An 18,769-nucleotide genomic window follows, 5' to 3' on the forward strand; every position below is an offset into this window, starting at 1 on the left:
CGTGACGTCACTCGCAGGCGTCATCATACCGAGACGTTTTCAGCAGGATATTTCGCGCAAAATTTAAAATTGCTCTTTAGTAAGCTAACCCGGCCGTGTTGGCATGTGTTGCAATGTTAAGATTTCATCATTGATATATAAACTATCAGACTGCGTGGTCGGTAGTAGTGGGTTTCAGTAGGCCTTTAAGTTGGCTATTTGGTCCCTTGTACCTCTTCCTTTCCGGAAACCGGCCTGTTCTTGTGGAAGCTCTCTTTCCATGTAACTTTCCATTCTTCTTTGTATGATTTTGAGCATGATCTTACTACAATGTGAAACTAGTGCTATTGTTCTATGGTTAGAGCACTGCTTTGTGTCACCTTTTTTCGGGATGAGAATATAAACTGATCGTTTCCAGTCTTTTGGCCACTCCAATGTGTTCCATATTGTATTACATACGTTTGTTAATGTTGCTACGGCTTCATTACCAGCATGTTTAATCAGCTCTATTGGAATATTGTCAATACTTGGCGATTTGTTGTTAGCTATCCCTTTTAGGCAAGATTCTACTTCCTCCCTTGTTATTGAAGGTTTGGGTTTATAATCAGCTGGTGTGAACAAATCCTTTACATTGGGATCTCTGATCTATAGCTCCTCAGTATACTCCTTCCATCTGCTTTTCACTTGGCTTTCTTCTGATAATAAAATTCCATTCTTATCTTTAATCACACCTTGTCTGCTTTTGAAGGAACCAGTCAGATATTTGATTTCTTTATATGCTTGCCTGGTGTTACCTTTCTTCATATCTTCTTCTATTTCCCCACACTTCTGCATAAGAAAGTTATGTTTATCTTTACGAATCTGCTTTTGTAGCTGAGTTAAATATTTATATGTTCAATGTGCTGTTGTTTAGCTTGGCGTCTTTGTGTAATATTTTTTTGTCTCTCCGCTTATCCATTCTTCTCTTTTGCATCTTTTCATTTTTGGGACATATTTTTCTGCACTCGTACATATATTGTCTTTCACTTGCAGCCAGAGATTTTCTGAATTCCCTTCTTGTTCCAGTGTGGCAAACCTGTTAGAAACTTCAATGGCATAGTTTTACTCAATGCATTCCGTATCATACCTGTATGTTTTGGCTTTCTTTTCAACTCTCTTCAGTTTTAGTTTGATGATTGCTATAAGAAGCTTGTGGTCGGTTGCACATGCAGCACCAAGTAAAGTTTTGCATAGTTGAATTATGCTTTTCCATCTTTGTTGACAGTGTATATAGTCAATTTGGTTTCGAGTTTTCCCATCCGGTGACGTCCATGTGTACAGTCAACGGGCTGGTTGTTTGAAACAAGTGTTTGTTATTCACATTGTATGTTCACCGCAAAATTCAATGAGTCTTTCCCCTGCTTCATTTGTCTGGCCAAGGCCAAAGTTTCTAGTGATTTCTGGTACCAGTGTCCTTCCCACTTAGGCATTGAAGTCTCCCATGATAAATACAACATCGTTCTTTGGTGGTGTTAGTAGTGTGTGTATGTGTATATATATATATATATATATATATATAAATGCTGTTTTAGAAGTAATTTCCCTGATGTGCACATTTAACCTATTAATGCCAGTTTTCCATGTCCTTTTTGTCTTGTGAGGCTGTGGCCCAAGGATTAATTCCTCAATATTAATTAAGTGTGACTGGTATATGCCAGAAGTATATGATGACACTTTTAAGGGGGTTCATGTGGGGGATGACGTCACCCAAATAGGGCTTTAACCATGTGACCAATGACGTAACGGGCACCATTGTTTTAATACCAGAAATCCACACGTGTCATATAGTTCAAAAGACATTCACTGATTTTGTAGTCCATTTTTCATTTTACCGATTTGATTTGAATGATTTATGGCCCTTAGGGGTGTCATGCTAAAAGAGTAATTTAATCAACTTTTTATTTTGAAACTTGATTGTTCAATCCACTCCAAAATGCAACATTGCTTAATGCACACCCAAAGTTGTCATAGTAACCTCGTCAGCAAGTTCTAAGAATTTGAACTCGTCGAGGTACAAGAGCCCAATTACGAGCTTGCCAAAGCGTCCTTGAAGTGTGGCACCATTCAAGTCACCATTCTCACTCATTATTTTATTTTCCTAAAAGTAACCTTATTTGCTGGTAAATTTTCCAAACAATCAGGTATTGTCTTTGTTAAAAAGAAAAAATAATGAATTAGGTCCCAAATTAACCAAAGTCTAACTTGTTGTGGCCATTTTTAACTGGCCCATTGCATTGTATGTACTCATTTTTAACCAGAAGTCTACCTACATCAAGCCGTTTTTGTAATTCAAAGGACATCTGCCATTTTTGTAGTCCATTTTTACGCTGAGGAAATGGGTTCCAACACTAGCACAGCTGTCATGGCAATGTGAAACGTATGAAGACAGCCAAATCACATGATAAAATAATTCCTTGTTCGTGTTTGCATATTGTGGACTACATGTACCAAGTTATATGGCAATCTGAAACATTTGAAACAGTAGCCAACAGGCATACCTTGGTAAAATGTCTCCCCTTTAGTTTTGGGCATACATTAGGCTGCTAAGCATGTTCTACTTATTTTCACCAGTATAACCATTGCTAGTGTTGGTTGTAGTTTGTTTTAGTCTTTGTTTTCCGATAGTACTGACAGTAACCATATGATTGCCATTTGTTGTGATATTGTACGCAGGCATGACTTCTTCCTGAAAATAGTCTAATTTCTGTGCAAAATGTGTTGGTTAGAGATTTGTTATTGACAAAACGCCTGTCTATTCAGCTATTATGGTCCCAGAACCTCAACCCCTATTAAGAGGCAGTAGATGTTGCCACTGTGGGCAGCACGGTGGAACAGGGGTTAGTGCGTGTGCCTCACAATACGGAGGTCCTGGGTTCGATCCTGGGCTCGGGATCTTTCTGTGTGGGGTTTGCATGTTCTCCCTGTGACTGCGTGGGTTCCCTCCGGGTAGTCCGGCTTCCTCCCACCTCCAAAGACATGCACCTGGGGATAAGCTGATTGGCAAGACTAAATTGTCCCTAGTGTGTGAATGTTATCTTTCTATTTGTGTTGGCCCTGCGATGAGGTGGCGACTTGTCCAGGGTGTACCCTGCCTTCTGCCCGAATGCAGCTGGGATAGCTTCCAGCACCCCTGCGACCCCGAAAGGGACAAGCGGTAGGAAATGGATGGATGGATGGATGAAGTTTAAAGTTCCTTGGAGTAGCCCAGTCGATCGAGCTGGATTTGGCTGCGTATCTAGCAACCTCAGTCAGGGAGATGGGGAGGAGACTATAGAATTTTGACCGTGATTGCAGTACCATTTCTGGCCAGATTCTTAAATATGGCTCCTTTAAGTAACGTCTTCCAGTGAACATTACATGACAGACACAAATTGCAAGTAATATCAACTGTCTCCATATTGGCTGTGTGGCGCAGTGGGTAGTGACTGTCTTTGGGAATTACAAGCTGTAAATGGAGCTTGAGCTAACTTCACATACATTTGTAGGAACTTGATAAAATATATTGAACCAACTTATTTTAAAGTCATCTCAACATATTTTCAAGGCCATCATACATCAGACTGAATGTCAACTCACATTTCGAAGTGGAATATACTTGACACTGTAAGTTGACTCAACTTCCATCCATCCATTTGCTACCACTTGTCCCTTTACAGGGTCGCGGGGCATGCTGGTGCCTATGCCAACTGCACACGGGCGGAAGGCAGGGTACACCCTAAACAAGTCGCCACCTCAACTTTACACCGTCAAAGCAACAAGACGACCTGACTGAGTTAAGTTGAGTCAACGTTTTTTTAGTGTTGCCAACAGTAGTTGTAAATAAATAGGCAAAAACATTTAGTTATTTAGGGCTTGTGTGTACTGACTTACTGTACATTCTCGTTAAGTGGCAGCTGTTTGCCTCAGGGACATACTGTACACACTGTTGATTGACTAGAAGACTGGAAACCTGCCTTTACACAAACATAATTCTATAAGTCAAACAAAGCTGAAGCTAGGATCTGACATTTTAAGACACAAATGGTCTAAAACAGTGATTCTCACACTTTGGTACGGCAAATAATTAAATAATGTAAAGTAATTCATTGTAATTTGAAACATTTTTAATTTTGCCTTCTTTTTATTTTCTTTAAAGCATTTTGAATTGCCTTGTGTACAAAACAGTCATGTGGCCAAACATATTAAATATACTTATTAAACAAAACCTCTGCCTTGTTTTTAATGAATACTTAGGCCGACTACGCTACTGTCTTTTAATGTTGGTCATTATGGTGGTACTTGGAGAGCGAAGTTTTTCTGAGGTGGAGCTTGATGGAAAAAGTTTCAGAACCACTGTGCTAAAAATTGCTGCATCATGTGACAACACACACCTCGCGAGACGTTTTAAACTCCGGTCACGTCGAGTTAGCACACTTCCACATCAGGTGCTTGCGTTGTACATCATGCCTGGCTTAATACACACTCGGGGCATGTCTCGCCAGCAAGGGGCCATTATTAACAGACTACCACACATCCTTCATGTGGAGCGTGTGTGTCTACTTTAATTGGACCGAAGAAACCAGACCAGGAGGAGGTCAAGGGGTCATCTGAGAGAGGCTCCCTTTGTGCTTCCTTTTTCGAATGGTAAATAAATTAAAACTTTCAGCATATATATACCTAAATAGCAATGGTAATGTTGTAAATGTGCCATTCCATGCACAATGTAGAAATTCACCATATAATTAACAGTAAAAAAAAATATTTTTTAATGAAAAGTGTTGCACATTGATTTTATTACACACTCAGTCCTGTTACCCAACCAAATTACCCCCTCTTAAAAATATGGAATATTCCATGAGTCACATGGTCCACAGAAAGTTGCATTATTCAGATCCTCTGAGGGTCACTTATTTATTTTTTCAATAATTTTTCATCTACGACTGGATGGGTTTGTTTATTTTTTTTAAATAATAATAATTGACTCACTCTAACGTACTTAGTGCCAATATGCTATTAGAAGGAATGCCATGTGGCAAAATGTATTGGCTAATTCTATAAAAAAAATCAGTCCTGTTACTCAAATTGGTCATCTTCCTCATAGCAACCTTGTACAAAACAAGTGTATACAGTATGTGTATATGATATACAGTGTGTGTATGTTGTACCTATGTAATGTATTTTTGTGCCAAAGAAAGGTGAGTAAAAGTTTATTGATAATATATTGTAATAAGACTGGTACATTTATTGTTGTTTATAATAATAATGATGATAAAAAGCTAGTTATTCGATTTATAAAATAAGACGTGGGAGTAAATAATCTTCACTTCTTCCCACTCCTTTTTGGATATGGACAAACCTAACCATTATGTAATGTTTTCATTGTGAAATATTTGTTTCTATTTCTATACCTTAATGTAATGTTATCAAGATTATTTCCTTTTTTCATTGTTTTTGACATGTCCAAAATAAACTACTACTACTATTACTATTACATTTTGCCTGAGATGGGTCAATATGCGACATAGTTGTTCAAAATGTGTATCATCAGTTTTAGATTGGTAAAAAAAAAAAAAAAAATTGCCCTAACGTGTTAATATGCAAGAAAGACAATGCCATTATATACTCAAAATGATAAAATACAATTCCCCTGAATGGAGCACAACTCTCCAGTGCTGATAGCACGTATGCAACCCCATGCTTGACTGCACAAAAAACAAAGTTATCACTTGTTGCCGCACGATAATGGCTCTGTTGAGTCATTTCCAGTGTGCAGTACATCTATACTGCAGCATGAGCTGCACACTGATTACTTTTAAAGTTTAAAGTACCAATGATTGTCACACACACACACACACACACACACTAGGTGTGGTGAGATTATACTCTGCATTTGATCCATCACACTCACCCCCTGGGAGATGAGGGGAGCAGTGAGCAGCAGCGGTGGCCGCGCCTGGGAATCATTTTGGTGATTCAACCCCCAATTCCAACCCTTGATGCTGAGTGCCAAGCAGGGAGGTAATGGGTCCCATTTTTGTAGTCTTTGGTATGACTCGGCCGGGGATTGAGCAGGTTTTTTTGAGGTAGAGGTGGCCAAAGGGTGGCTCTTGGACCAAGTTTGGCCCGCTGAATCGTTTTTGCGTGGCCCGCCAAAGGGTGGGATCTTTAGATAGATAGATAGATAGATAGTACTTTATTGATTCCTTCAGGATTCTTTATTATTTACATTTAGGTTATATGTGTTTCGAACTTAAAATGAGGGTGTCCTGATCCAATATTCATATCAGATATTGGTGTGATATCATCCAAAATAAAAACAATTATTGGATGAAATCAGTTTGCATGTAAAATGTCCTGCAGCCCGTTTACGTGTGACATTCAGTTAACATCTAATAAATATCCTACAATAAGCACACAAAGCTGTTTTTTTTCTTGTATTTTAGACAAGTTATTTACAAAAGGTAAACATGGTAGGCTTTAAGCTACTGAGAGCTGGTAGCTACACAACAGCTAAGCATACAATAGCACACAAGCTAGACATATGTAATAAGTGTCCTTAATTGAACAATATTGCGGACTAAAACAGCACATTTGTCAATTTAAATAAGTGTTATATAATTATACTTGCATATTTCTTAAACATACAAAGTCTCCAAGACATTAGAAAGCGTTCAGTGACCAAAATGTGCGCATACCACTTACTGCATCAAAAACTTCTCGTCACGAATTGTGGCCACCATGAGTCACAAAAAAACAATTACCGCTCTACTTCAACCTAAAAGACAGCAAACGTCCATTCCAGATAGTAAATAACAAATAGGTTAGTGTTATTTCTAACAAACAGTGTTCTCTGTTTGACTCATTTCACTTGACCAAGCATTTTCTAATATTCTACACTACAAAATAATACAAATACAGCATACATGATTCCTGCTGATATTGTACTTAATATCGGTATCGGCCAATTCTCAATCGCTGTCTTTGGCCCACGGCCCATTGGCGCATGTTCACTTTGGCCCTTGGAGGCAAAACGTTTGGGCACACCTGCTGTAAGGTATATCCAAGACTACTGTTTATAGTATATCAAATATATACTATGATAATAATGGTTGCTCAAATGAGTAGTGTAGTGAGCTACCATACCTAAAACTATAGTAATCTCCACAGAGTAATGCAAGTGTATTTACTATAATGTTGTTTACCTGAGGATAGGAGGTTATCTTGGTCGTCCTCAGCCTCACAAAGGCCTCTCTGCATCTGTGTCTCCTCACTCCTTCTTTGATTGGTACAATTTAGGTCCTCCTTTTCAGTCCAACTATTGCCGGCTGACCTTCTCCACAGTGCATGGCTGTTGTAGTTGTCCTCTTTGTGCTTGTTGTTGTACACTGATGGGGTGATGCTACTAGACATTTCACACGCCAACGGCCGGTACCTCATTTCTGGATGTGTAGACAGAGAGCTTGACGAGGAATAGTTCCGACAACAGGATGGTAGCCTTGGTGTTGGTTCCAACAGACTCTTTTTGGATTGTTCTGTATGTCCGTATGGTATTGTCCACCACTCTTTGCTGTCTCCCTCCATCCTCAGGGCTTGGTGAAGACTCTCACTCAGGGCCTCACCCAGACAACGGAGCTCATCAACTAGAACCTTGCACTGCTCGCCTTGGAGATGCTGCGGAACCTCATCGTCCAAACATTTTCCATCCACTAAATGAGGTTCATCTCTGGCTGTGTTAGTCTTTTCGACCCACTCCAAACTGGTAAGACTGACTCGACCGATGATGTCTTCCACCTCTTCGATCTTGCTCTGAACGCGTTGTGCTGCAGGGGTTGTCTCAGAGGACTTTCCCACTGTCTTGTTTTGAGTGTTCGTCCTTTGCTCTTTTGGGTTTCTGTTTGCGTCTTCAGTCCTTGGATCCAAACCAAAATGGGAACAGACTTCGTCATATTCGGAGAGATCAGTATCTGAGCCAGACTCTTCACCTTCATCCTCACCGTGAAAGACCGGACAGTTCTTGCTGACATATGGCGAGGATAATGTGGCTACTATCAATGATGGCTTTAAGTCCATTACATCAAAGCTTGAATGACCTATTGCCATTCTTTCTTTGCCAGGCAAGCAAAAGGAGGACTCTTCCTCTGAGTCCTGGGTCTCCTCATATGTTAACCAGAGCTTTGGCAGGCTTCTTGGGTTTGTAGGCAGTTGTGGAGACCTGGGTATCTCATTGATGTGAAGTAAAGGGGTTCCGGGGTAAACTAGCCGCTCTAGTCTCCTTCTTCCGATCCCACAGCATTTTGGCAAACTATCAAGATCTGCCTCGATGCTCATGCCCTGTTCGTTGCCCATGCTCATGAAGGCCTGGTAGTCCGAGCAAAGCAGCAACCACTCTTTCAACAACAGTATCTCAGAAGACTCTGTAAGCCTGAATGTGTCCACAAGTTTGGTTGGACCCTCCTCCTTGCAGTAGGAGGTTAGTTGGTAAGGGGAAGCAAGGCCCCCGAGGGATGGACTCACATGTGCACTCATCCCAGTGATGGGGATATGCAGGCACAAGGAGGCATGAGTGCCTTTCATGATGATATTTAGGAGAAACAGATAAACGATATGTGTTCTTTAAACCATGAATTGTGTTGTTGGAATCCCTCCTGCACGAATCCTGGCACAGACAAAAAGCAAACACTTGTGTCACTTGTTTTTTAGGTTACTGCTTGCGAGCTAGGTCTACATTGTCAAGAGTTTGTTTCTGCCCCTTAAGGTGCAATGTAGACTTAATATTGGACTGTAAGTTAAAGTTAAAGTCCCAACGATAGTCACACCCACACTAGGTGTGGTGAAATTATCCTCTGCATTTGACCCATCCCCAGAGGAGCAGTGAGCAGCAGCGGTGGCTGCGCTCGTGAATCATTTGGTGATTTAACCCCCAATTCCAACCCTTGATGATGAGCGCCAAGCAGGGAGGCAATGGGTCCCATTTTTAATAGTCTTTGGTATGACTTGCTGGGGTTTGAACTCACAACCTTCCAGTCTTAGGGTGGACATTCTATTCACAAGGCCACTGAGCAGGTACTTTTTATCAAAATGTACAGTTTTATGTTCCCAAGTTTAGTGGACTGACATACCTATTTGTGACAACACAGTTTAAATAAAATGCGGGGCCTCACAGCAAAACAATAAAATCTGTTAGATATAGTAAACACCTGAAATCAAGGTTTTGGTCATTTTGTTTATCTTTTGTAATATGTACAAACATCTGATAGTTATTGTTCAAAATAAGCAAGATTAAAACCAATGTCAAAATGTTGGCCCTTTGTAATATTTTACAAGATAACATGTAGGTCAGGGTACGAAGCAATTGAACATACCCTCAGTATAAGTATAATTTTTTGTAACGTTCGGCATTTCAACTTTACAACATAGCTTTGTAAAAACTTTGCGTTCATTTTGATTTCAGTGGGGCCCCGATCCTGTGTTATGTTGTGACAGATTGTTTTAATTTTACTTTTACAATATGCCACAGACCAAACAAATGTCCCCTGGCCCTAACAGTTTAATTAAATTCCAATTGAATACTTCTGCCTATAGTCAAACACCTTGAATCCCAGTACTAGTCATACAGCAGAGGCTATATATAAATTATGATACGAAACATACCTATACAGCTGTCCATACAGCAGCAGCGGACTCTTTTGTTCCACTTGCAGCGACGCAAGAGTTACAACCAAGGTCTTCTTCTAGTCACGTCTGTCTGGTGGCACCTGGGCGACTCTCATTGGCTCAACATATGGAAATCCCTGCTTCTAATCCTCTAAAGACTGACAGCTACGGAGGGGAGCACAAACACAAACAGATGCGGAGCTCAGTGAGGATTTGCACGGATATATCTTATCCACCTAATTTAAAACTATAACTGAACAGATGTACTGTATACTACTATGAGTCCTGTCATTTCAGGCTTTTTGTCGCTGTTTGTCAGTAATGTTAAAGCAAATATGCAGTAAATTATTCAATGTGTGATTCTAATCTTAATCTTGCTTTCTACATTCCACACACAACCAGACCACACACCAGTGCTCATGCAAAGGCAGACATCATAGTGATTATAACTCAAGTAAAGAGGCAACACTCCTGAGCAAATTGCTATTTAGCAACCCATAATGACACTATGTTCACTATTTAGGTCAAGAGTGTGCCACAACGAGCTCAACCCTACTCAGTGCGTGCACTAGGCTAATTGGACCCACTGCGCAAGCTGTCTCTAATGGATTAGTTACACAAGACAATCAACAGCTGCTACTGTCACTGAAACCACAACAATGGCATTCACAGATAATCAGTTTGAATAATATTTTAGTGTTTTACAACCATTACAATTTACAAAGAAAATTGATCAAACAAAGCAAATACTGGGTTGACCATGGGCGCAAGCAATCTCGAGCTACATCCGGTTTCCCACGGTCGCTGCCATCTTGGCAAGGTGAAAACAAACGCTACTCCAGAGCTTGTCTCAAAAATGGGACATTTTCTGCCGTGTCTGCGGGATTTTTATGCCGCCATGTCTTGATTATTTCGAGCGGTTGGGTGCTAATGCCAGACATCAATATGAAGCCAAACTAGCCGCTGTTGGGCTGGAAAATTGCCCTTAGAAGCATCCTGCCGATGTGTGGATTGATTGATTGGATTTGATTATCGGTCAAACCGGAACTGTTCAAATATGATATAGTGTGCAGTAAGGCTGAAACGACGCGTCGACGTAGTCGACGTCATCGGTTACGTAAATACGTCGACGCCATTTGTATGCTTCGACGCGTCGCATATTTACGTCACACTGCCGTCATGGTGGAGCGCAAAGCAGATGATGCGAGCGGTGCGAGCGAGGGAAAAAAAGCACGCCAAAAGTTGTCAAAAGTGTGGGAGTATTTCAATAAACTGCCTAATAATGTTGTAGCGGTGAACAGCTGTCTCGTCAGCTGACGCGCGAGCTCGCAACCGTGGCTGTTTAGCAACCAGCCAAACCCCACTTAATAAAATTATATTTTATCTTAGAGCACATCCGCATCCCTATTCACCTAGGCAACCCCAGGAAATGTATATAATTCGGCATTATTTCGGCCAGTCGGTTTATAAAATCAGAGCCGATCAGTTTACGTTCACGCGCAGGTATAACGCGGCGCGCTCCTGTCTCATCTGCTGGTGCGCGAGCCCGGTAATTAGACAGCTTTGTCAAATCAAGGTGTACAAAAGACGCCAGCGCAGAGTGGAAAAAGGTTTAGTTCATTACAGAAAACCCAGAGTTGTGCCAAAAGTATGTAAGATTTAATATTTCTCTTCGTGGGTGTGGCGCACTTGTTGCGCTGGTGAGATTGGGGGAACGGGGTTGTGTGCATGTAGCGTGCTTAGTCTGGAGGCTAAATACACACAGTGTGTTATGTAACTGTTGTTTAGTGTTGATATTCTTTGCTTAGTTTGATAAATGTTGGAGCAGTTTGCTTCATCAGGAGGGTGAAGTCGCTCAATTTAAAGTGTTGGATTTAACTGTGTTGGATCATTGGCTGCTGTTGAGGGCATAGAAAAAGGGGCATTTTTCTACCAGTAGACAGCGTTTAAGATTGAGTGTTTCACTGCTAAATTAATAATATATTTATATTGAATATGGATTTTAAATATGTATCTAAATAGGTGGTTAATTGGTTAGGTATTTATGTATTTGCATATTGGGTTTTCTGTTGCATTTATCTATTGTGTTTCTGGGTTTAAATGTATTTTATATGTATCTTGGTGCGTTTATGTTGAGACAATTTATTTAAAATCTGTTTTAACTTAAAGGGAAAAGATGTGTCCATTTTCTTGCACTTGTTTAATGGTTAAGAGTTTGATAGCCTAATTAATAATTGTAAATTATGGGATTGATAATTGATTGATTTTTTACAGCATGTTAATCTTGTGGTGTTTTGTCCTTAAAGGTTTTTCACCTACTAAAGAAGCTAAAGGCTACTAAAGACAGCTAATGCCAGCTAATGACAGCTAAAGAAACTAAAGTCTATTAACACTGCTAAAGACTGCTAAAAAGACTAAAGAAGAAAAAAGAAGCTGTTTCTTGGTTGGAAAAACTGTTGCAAACTTAAGGAAAATAAAAGGAAAAAGTAACTACGGTCTGGTCTTTTGAGTGAAATCCAGAAGCCACATTCAGCATTGGTACATCCCTTCAAGTGTGGGATAAGCACAGCGAAAAAAGCAAAACACTTGACAGTTGTTGTATGCACACTGTGTCGAGCGGAAATGGCCTATCATAGCAGCACAACGGCTATGAAGGAACATTTGAAAAGAAAACACCCGACAGCGTTCTTGCCATCACCATCAACTAGTCAATCGTCCGCGTGAGTATACGTTGTCATCATTACACAAAATCATGAATGTGTCATTTGTATCTGCGTTGTAAATTCATAGACTAAAACACTGTTTCGCTCTGAGAGGCGCATTTGGCGTGCCTGTTCAGTGTTTACAAAGACGCGCTCCTCTTTAACGCTAACGTTAATTAGTTGTGCAAATACCTTTTACAACATTAACAGTTACATATACTATGTACAAACGAACAATTAACTTTCACTTTAATCATACTATCATTATTGTGTTATTAAGCAAAATAAGCAATACTTTTACTTTTGTTGAAATGTTTACACTGTTGCAGAATATTTCGTTTTGCACTTTTTTGTATTGGATGTTTATCTTTATTTTTGCACATTTTAAAGCAAAATAAGCAATACTTTTACTTTAGAAATGCTTATACTATTGCAGAATATTAAGATTTGCACTGGATGTTTACTTTTATATTTGCACATTAAAAAGCAAATAAGCTACTTTTAATTTTGTTAAATGTTAAAAGTTTTAAATGTTTACATTGTTACAGAATATTTTGTCATGTTGTTGTCAATGTTGACTGAGTGGCCATACTTTTTTTTTTGTAAATAAAAGTCATGCCTTTTGAAAAAACTGGCCAACATTTATTTTTTCATCTTCATTTTAAATAAAAAAATAATCGGTAAAAGGAAAAATAATCTATAGATTAATCGAAAAAAATAATCTATAGATTAACCGATTAATCGAAAAAATAATCTATAGATTAATCGATAGAAAAATAATCGTTAGCTGCAGCCTTAGTGTGCAGTTGGATATTTATGATGTATCAAGGGGAATGGCACGCAACCTCAGTCTTATCATGCTGGGTAAGTAGCCACCCCCCACCCCAGCATCTCTTACAACTAAACAGTATATTTTGTTTAAATACTTATATTTCATATTTTATTATTGTATAAAACAATAATTCATCCGACAAAAAAAATAAAGAAATTCGGTGATAAAAATAAAGTTAGCTAAGTTAGAAATAGAAACGCAGCACATTAAGTTACAAGTACATTACTATTTACAATATTGTGCAGCAACATGCTTGCTGCACAGCACAGCCTGTCCTTGTCAGTTTCTTGACAGCACAAAACCACATGTCACGATCTGGTGACCTCTTTCTAGACGGAAACTTGTAAAATGACAACTTTGGAGTGTCCACCCTGAGACTGGAAGGTCGTGAGTTCAAACCCCGGCCGAGTCATACCAAAGACTATAAAAATGGGACCCATTTCCTCCCTGCTTGGCAATCAGCATCAAGGGTTGGAATCGGGGGTTAAATCACCAAAATGATTCCCGAGCGTGGCCACCGCTGCTGCTCACTACTCCCCTCACCTCGCAGGGGGTGAACATGAGGATGGGTCAAATGCAGAGGATAATTTCACCACACCTAGTGTGTGTGTGATTATCGTTGGGACTTTAACTTTAAGTTTCTCTCCTTATTACCTATTGTGGTTGGTGGATTACACTGCCTCACAGTTTCTGGGCATGATAACAACTGATGAGAAAATCGAAAAAGCCAAGAAAACACTGTAAATACGTGCGATCACCTTCGAAAACAACGCTAAAATGAATGGCTTCGCGCAGTGTTTTCTCCGCGCCAATATGGCGTCGACCGTGGAAAACCGGAAGTAGCTCGAAATTGCGTGCGCCTATAGAAGAAAACATATTTACTAATTCATTTTATAGGAAATCATTAAAGTGAATACATTTGTTTGTACATTCTACTGGTATTCATTACACTATTTCAGTATAAATCCAGTAATAGGTTATATTCACCTGACGCCACGTCCGGCTCATTAAATATGCGAGGCTTGAATTGGTGGCGTCTATTGTCATAGCGTTCTGGGTGGCATTTTGCCTTTCTCGAGGAAAAACATCCTACACTTGCGTTGTTTTAAGCTGTTGGAACTGTTCAAATCGCAAAATGGATGAAAGTGTTACGGTTGGGTCGCATGGTTATGCGTGGATCGTTTCCCCAAGATGCAGGCGGAACTCTGGAGGCAGTGTGCAGGTAGGACAATTATTTATTCTCCATAAATCAGTCAGGCAGGAATACAAAACGGAACAAGCGTGCCGATAGCACGGGGAGCTAAGGCAAAAAAATAGCACTGGAAAGTTAACATAGAAACAGGAATCAAAGGAGTACTAATGTAACTTGTTGCATGAGCAAACAAGACAGCCAGCCCGAGTGTGGCGAAAGGCAGGAACAAATAGCTCTCTGATTAGTGCCCGGGAGCAGGTGAGTGTCCCGAACACTAATCAGAGGCAGGTGAAAATAATCAGCACCCATGGCAACTAAGAAACACAAACCCAGGGGTGCTGAAAACAGAACTAAAGGAGTCAAACTAAAATAAAACATGATCCGGGCAACAAATCATGACAAAAAGTTTATTCAGAGTTCCTCGAGAGGTAATCAAGAAGGGCGAATGAGTGCAAGATTTTGCGAAAGAAGACGAGAAAAGTAGCACGCACTAGATAGATAGATAGATAGATAGTACTTTATTGATTCCTTCAGGAGAGTTCCCTCGGGAAAATTTAGAGTCCAAGAAGAACGCATGAGTTTGCAATGATCACTTCGTTAAAGGTTTGTTTGATATACTTTTAACGTTTAGTATTTCCCATTGAAGTATTATCGTGATATTATTTGTATTTCTTAAAACACATTTTTGCTGCGAGTGTTTCGTGAAGCACCAACTGGGCGAGTCTCAACAAAAGAAAGCAAATGTAAGCAAAACCTAAAAGAGTTAAGCTTTTACCAAAGGCAGCAATCATAAATAAAGCTTTCAGCATATAGACAATGTTGACATATATAGTTATATTTTGATAAAGACGGGGAAACATGCGTACTCGTAACGACCCGTGCAACAACAACAACAAAAAGGTAACAAACATGGCAGTTGACGCAAAATTAAATCATGAAATGCAACATTACCGGAGCAAAAACGATGCATCATTTATCCGGGAGAGTCTTGATACCAATGTCCTTGACCAAGCCACACACAAAGAAGTTGTAGACCTCCGTGCTTTTCCAAGTTTCCATTGGTTTTGTCGTGTAGAATGACATCTGGAGCACCAGATAGTTCGACATGTCTCGGAACCTGGCTGACAGATAATCCTTGAGATCACTCGACAAATCTTATTTTGATAACGTATAAGGATAGATTCCATTGCAGAGGTTGCATTTTTTGCTTGTATCTTTTAATGATAAGATCTAGGCATGATAAGATCTAGGCCCTTTGCGTACTCAGATAGTTCCCACTCAGTTTGCTGCACAGTAGTCATGTTGGTTTGGCGGTCCACCACTTTGTTCACTTTCGTTCAAGAGTCATATGCCTGAATACAACCTATGCAAAATTTCTCTGCATGCTTTGAATGGGAAAATCTACAATCCTATTCCCGATTTGAAAGTGAATAAAAACCAATGATTAGTTGGTTTGAGGATTGAGAATCCTGAATGTATTAAATGTTGAACATCAGAGGGTTGATTGTTTATGATGTCATAAGGACTCAATATCAAAAAGACACGTAGGTCACACAGCCTTGATACTAACGACTCGCATAAATGTATCTTTAAGTGCTGTAGAGGTGGAATAATTGCTTGAGGTAAAGCAGTGTTTCTTAACCATCCCGTTGTTCTGAGCCGTGTATAGAGTACGGACAACTCGGTTTCAGAGTTGTACCCAAACATGGCGCCCTGTAGTCACGTGAGGGGCTTTTGACCAATATGAGAGAGAGAGAGAGAAAGAGAGAGAGAGAGAGAGAGATCAGAAGGCATGAGAAAAAGTATCTGCATTTGATTATTAACAATCCGGGGAGGGTGTTAGTTTAGGATTGTAACTGCCTGGAGGTGAACTTTTATTGCGGTTTTGAAGGAGGATAGAGATGCCCTTTCTTTTATACCTGTTGGGAGCGCATCCCACATTGATGTGGCATAAAATGAGAATGAGTTAAGACATTGGCGTTGCTAGGCCTATTTTAGGGGGGCTCAAGCCCCCCTAAAATATTCTTAAGCCCCCCTAAATAATTTGGTGCTAAAAAAAAAAAAAAAAAATGTTTTTTTTTTTTTTTTTTTTACAAATACATGCCGACATATTCATTATAAAGTGGCCCGAATATGAGTTTAAATAAATAATCATATAACCTGTCATTATTCACTCAGTTTATGTAATGCCCACATCACTCAAAATCCAGTCCGCATTTTCTCTGCGACCTTGCTTGCGGTCCTGCAGGTGTACAAAGCACATTAGCACACAGCACTGCAGAACAAGAACGTGAACGGATGCAAAACGGACAAAAGAAACTTTTTCAAGAAAGTAAGTATTCATCACTGCTTGTATTAAAATGTATTAGCTCCACTTTACACCAGGTCTGTGTTTGACAAAAAGTTACATTCCCACTCTAAAACAATGCTGCTACTTAGTTAGCTAGTTAGCCTTAAATGCATCATGAAGGTCCTGGTTATTTATAAAGTTAAATGTGCACTCTTTTTTACCATTTGCTATCTTTGGGGTTACTTCCTTCTGGAGCATCAGCTGTGTTTCTCACTTTACACATGGAGGAGAACAGGAGCTGAGCTCATTCACGTATGACTATCATCAGTAGATAATAATAATAATCACTCCACAACCCCTATTGACCTGTAGGAGTCAGGGCAGAGGAGCACATAAAGTGAGAGGGGAGAGGCCTCTACTGGAAAGGTGAGTAGGAGAATAATGATACATATAAATAAATATTAAAACAATTTTTTTTTAAATGGCTTATCGATAAGCCATTTGTTTTATTTATTTCTGGATCATGTTGACTATTGGTCCTTCTAATTGTCAATCATTCTGGTGATGTTACGTAAGGACATATATATATTATTTATTTATATAATAGATTGTATTTGTAATCTACTTTACATTTGTATCCAAATCTCAAAGTGCTACAGAATTACAACCATTGGCGTTGTTAGGCCTATTTTGGCGTTGTAATAAATAAATAAATAAAAAATGGCTTATCAAAAAGCCATTTGTTTTATTTGATATATATATATATATATATATATATATATATATATATATATATATATATATATATATATATATATATGTCCTTACGTAACATCACCAGAATGATTGACAATTAGGAGGACCAATAATCAACATGATCCACAACATCCTCTATCCATCCATCCATTTTCTACCGCTTATTCCCTTTGGGGTCGCGGGGGGAGCTGGAGCCTATCTCGTATACCTTTTAAGTCTTTCATATATATATATATATATATATATATATATATATATATATATATATATATATATATAAATAATGTGTATATATATATATATATATATATATATATATATATAAGAAAAACCCTGACACCATCTTTGTAGTCATTTTTCTCCTGCGTGGACTTCCGTCTTCCTTTACAATGAGTGAAGCTGCACGAAACCTTGTGTCTGCAATTGTAAATAATTTAGTTTTTAAGTTTTGTGTTTCTTGTAGAATCCATATAAAGTAATATACATTAGCCTATTGTTAAAATAATGAAAAAAAACATCATTAAATATATTTGTTTTATTGTATTGTTATAGGATGGCTTGTTAAACATTTCATAGGATTTTCAGAGGGAGGAAAAACCAGGACATTTAATATAAAATGTAAAATGAATAAATACATAAAAAGAAAAAAAATGGTTAAAAGCCATCGTCACGACGGGACTACGTTAATCTCAAACCCTGGAAGTTACATTTTATTGTTTGCATTATTTGTTTCAGCATTGAAATTTGAAGATGGTCCCTCAGCTCTTTGACAGCTTTGGCTCTTTTTCAGATCAGCAGACGGACTCTAAGTCTTTATTATTTACAGTATATATAAACGTTTCTCATTTCTATTCAGACTTCCATATATATTTAATTTCCTTAACAACTTGCCATAATATATATATATATATATATATATAAATATATTCTATATAAGCCAAATTATCCCGATCCAGATATTACTTTAATTCAAGTAATTAAGTAATATTTCCAGGGCTTGAATTTACATCCATTTTAGTCACATATGTGCCCAAAATGTAATCTGTGCAACTTCAAAATATTTGGGAACAAACAATTATTGTATTGTGAGCGAAAGTTGTGGCATTAGCCTCTATGTTGCGAAGTAATAACATAGAGGCTAATGCCATGACTTTCATTGTGTTTCAGTGTATCTTGAAGGATCATGCAAGTAATTGTTTCTTGTTGATGCTGTAAACAAAATGTCACTGTGCAAACCCATGTTTGTTGTTGTACTGAACACAGATTGAAAATAAACCGACTGAAATAATAATAAATAAATAAATGATAAATGGGTTATACTTGTATAGCGCTTTTCTACCTTCAAG

At 38.8% G+C, this 18,769-nt stretch overlaps 1 protein-coding gene across 2 annotated transcripts in view; it reads right to left on the minus strand.

Moving 5' to 3' along the window:
* The window catches only part of fmn1 (formin 1), a 73,067-nt gene extending 57,247 nt beyond the window's left edge, over positions 1-15,820 (minus strand). The window contains exons 1-3 of one of the 2 annotated variants that reach the window (XM_072916275.1): positions 15,329-15,820; positions 9,649-9,816; positions 7,200-8,653 (exon numbers count right to left, since the gene is read on the minus strand). In XM_072916275.1, coding sequence (XP_072772376.1) covers positions 7,200-8,571 — 1,372 coding nt within the window. In that variant the 5' untranslated portion in view covers positions 8,572-8,653; positions 9,649-9,816; positions 15,329-15,820. The remainder of the gene's footprint in view (positions 1-7,199; positions 8,654-9,648; positions 9,817-15,328) is intronic. The other variant, XM_072916276.1, reaches the window with a different exon arrangement.
* Between the last annotated feature and the right edge of the window lie 2,949 nt (positions 15,821-18,769).

The sequence above is a fragment of the Nerophis lumbriciformis genome, linkage group LG26, assembly GCF_033978685.3.
Source record: "Nerophis lumbriciformis linkage group LG26, RoL_Nlum_v2.1, whole genome shotgun sequence".
Classification (NCBI taxonomy): Eukaryota; Metazoa; Chordata; class Actinopteri; order Syngnathiformes; family Syngnathidae; genus Nerophis; species Nerophis lumbriciformis.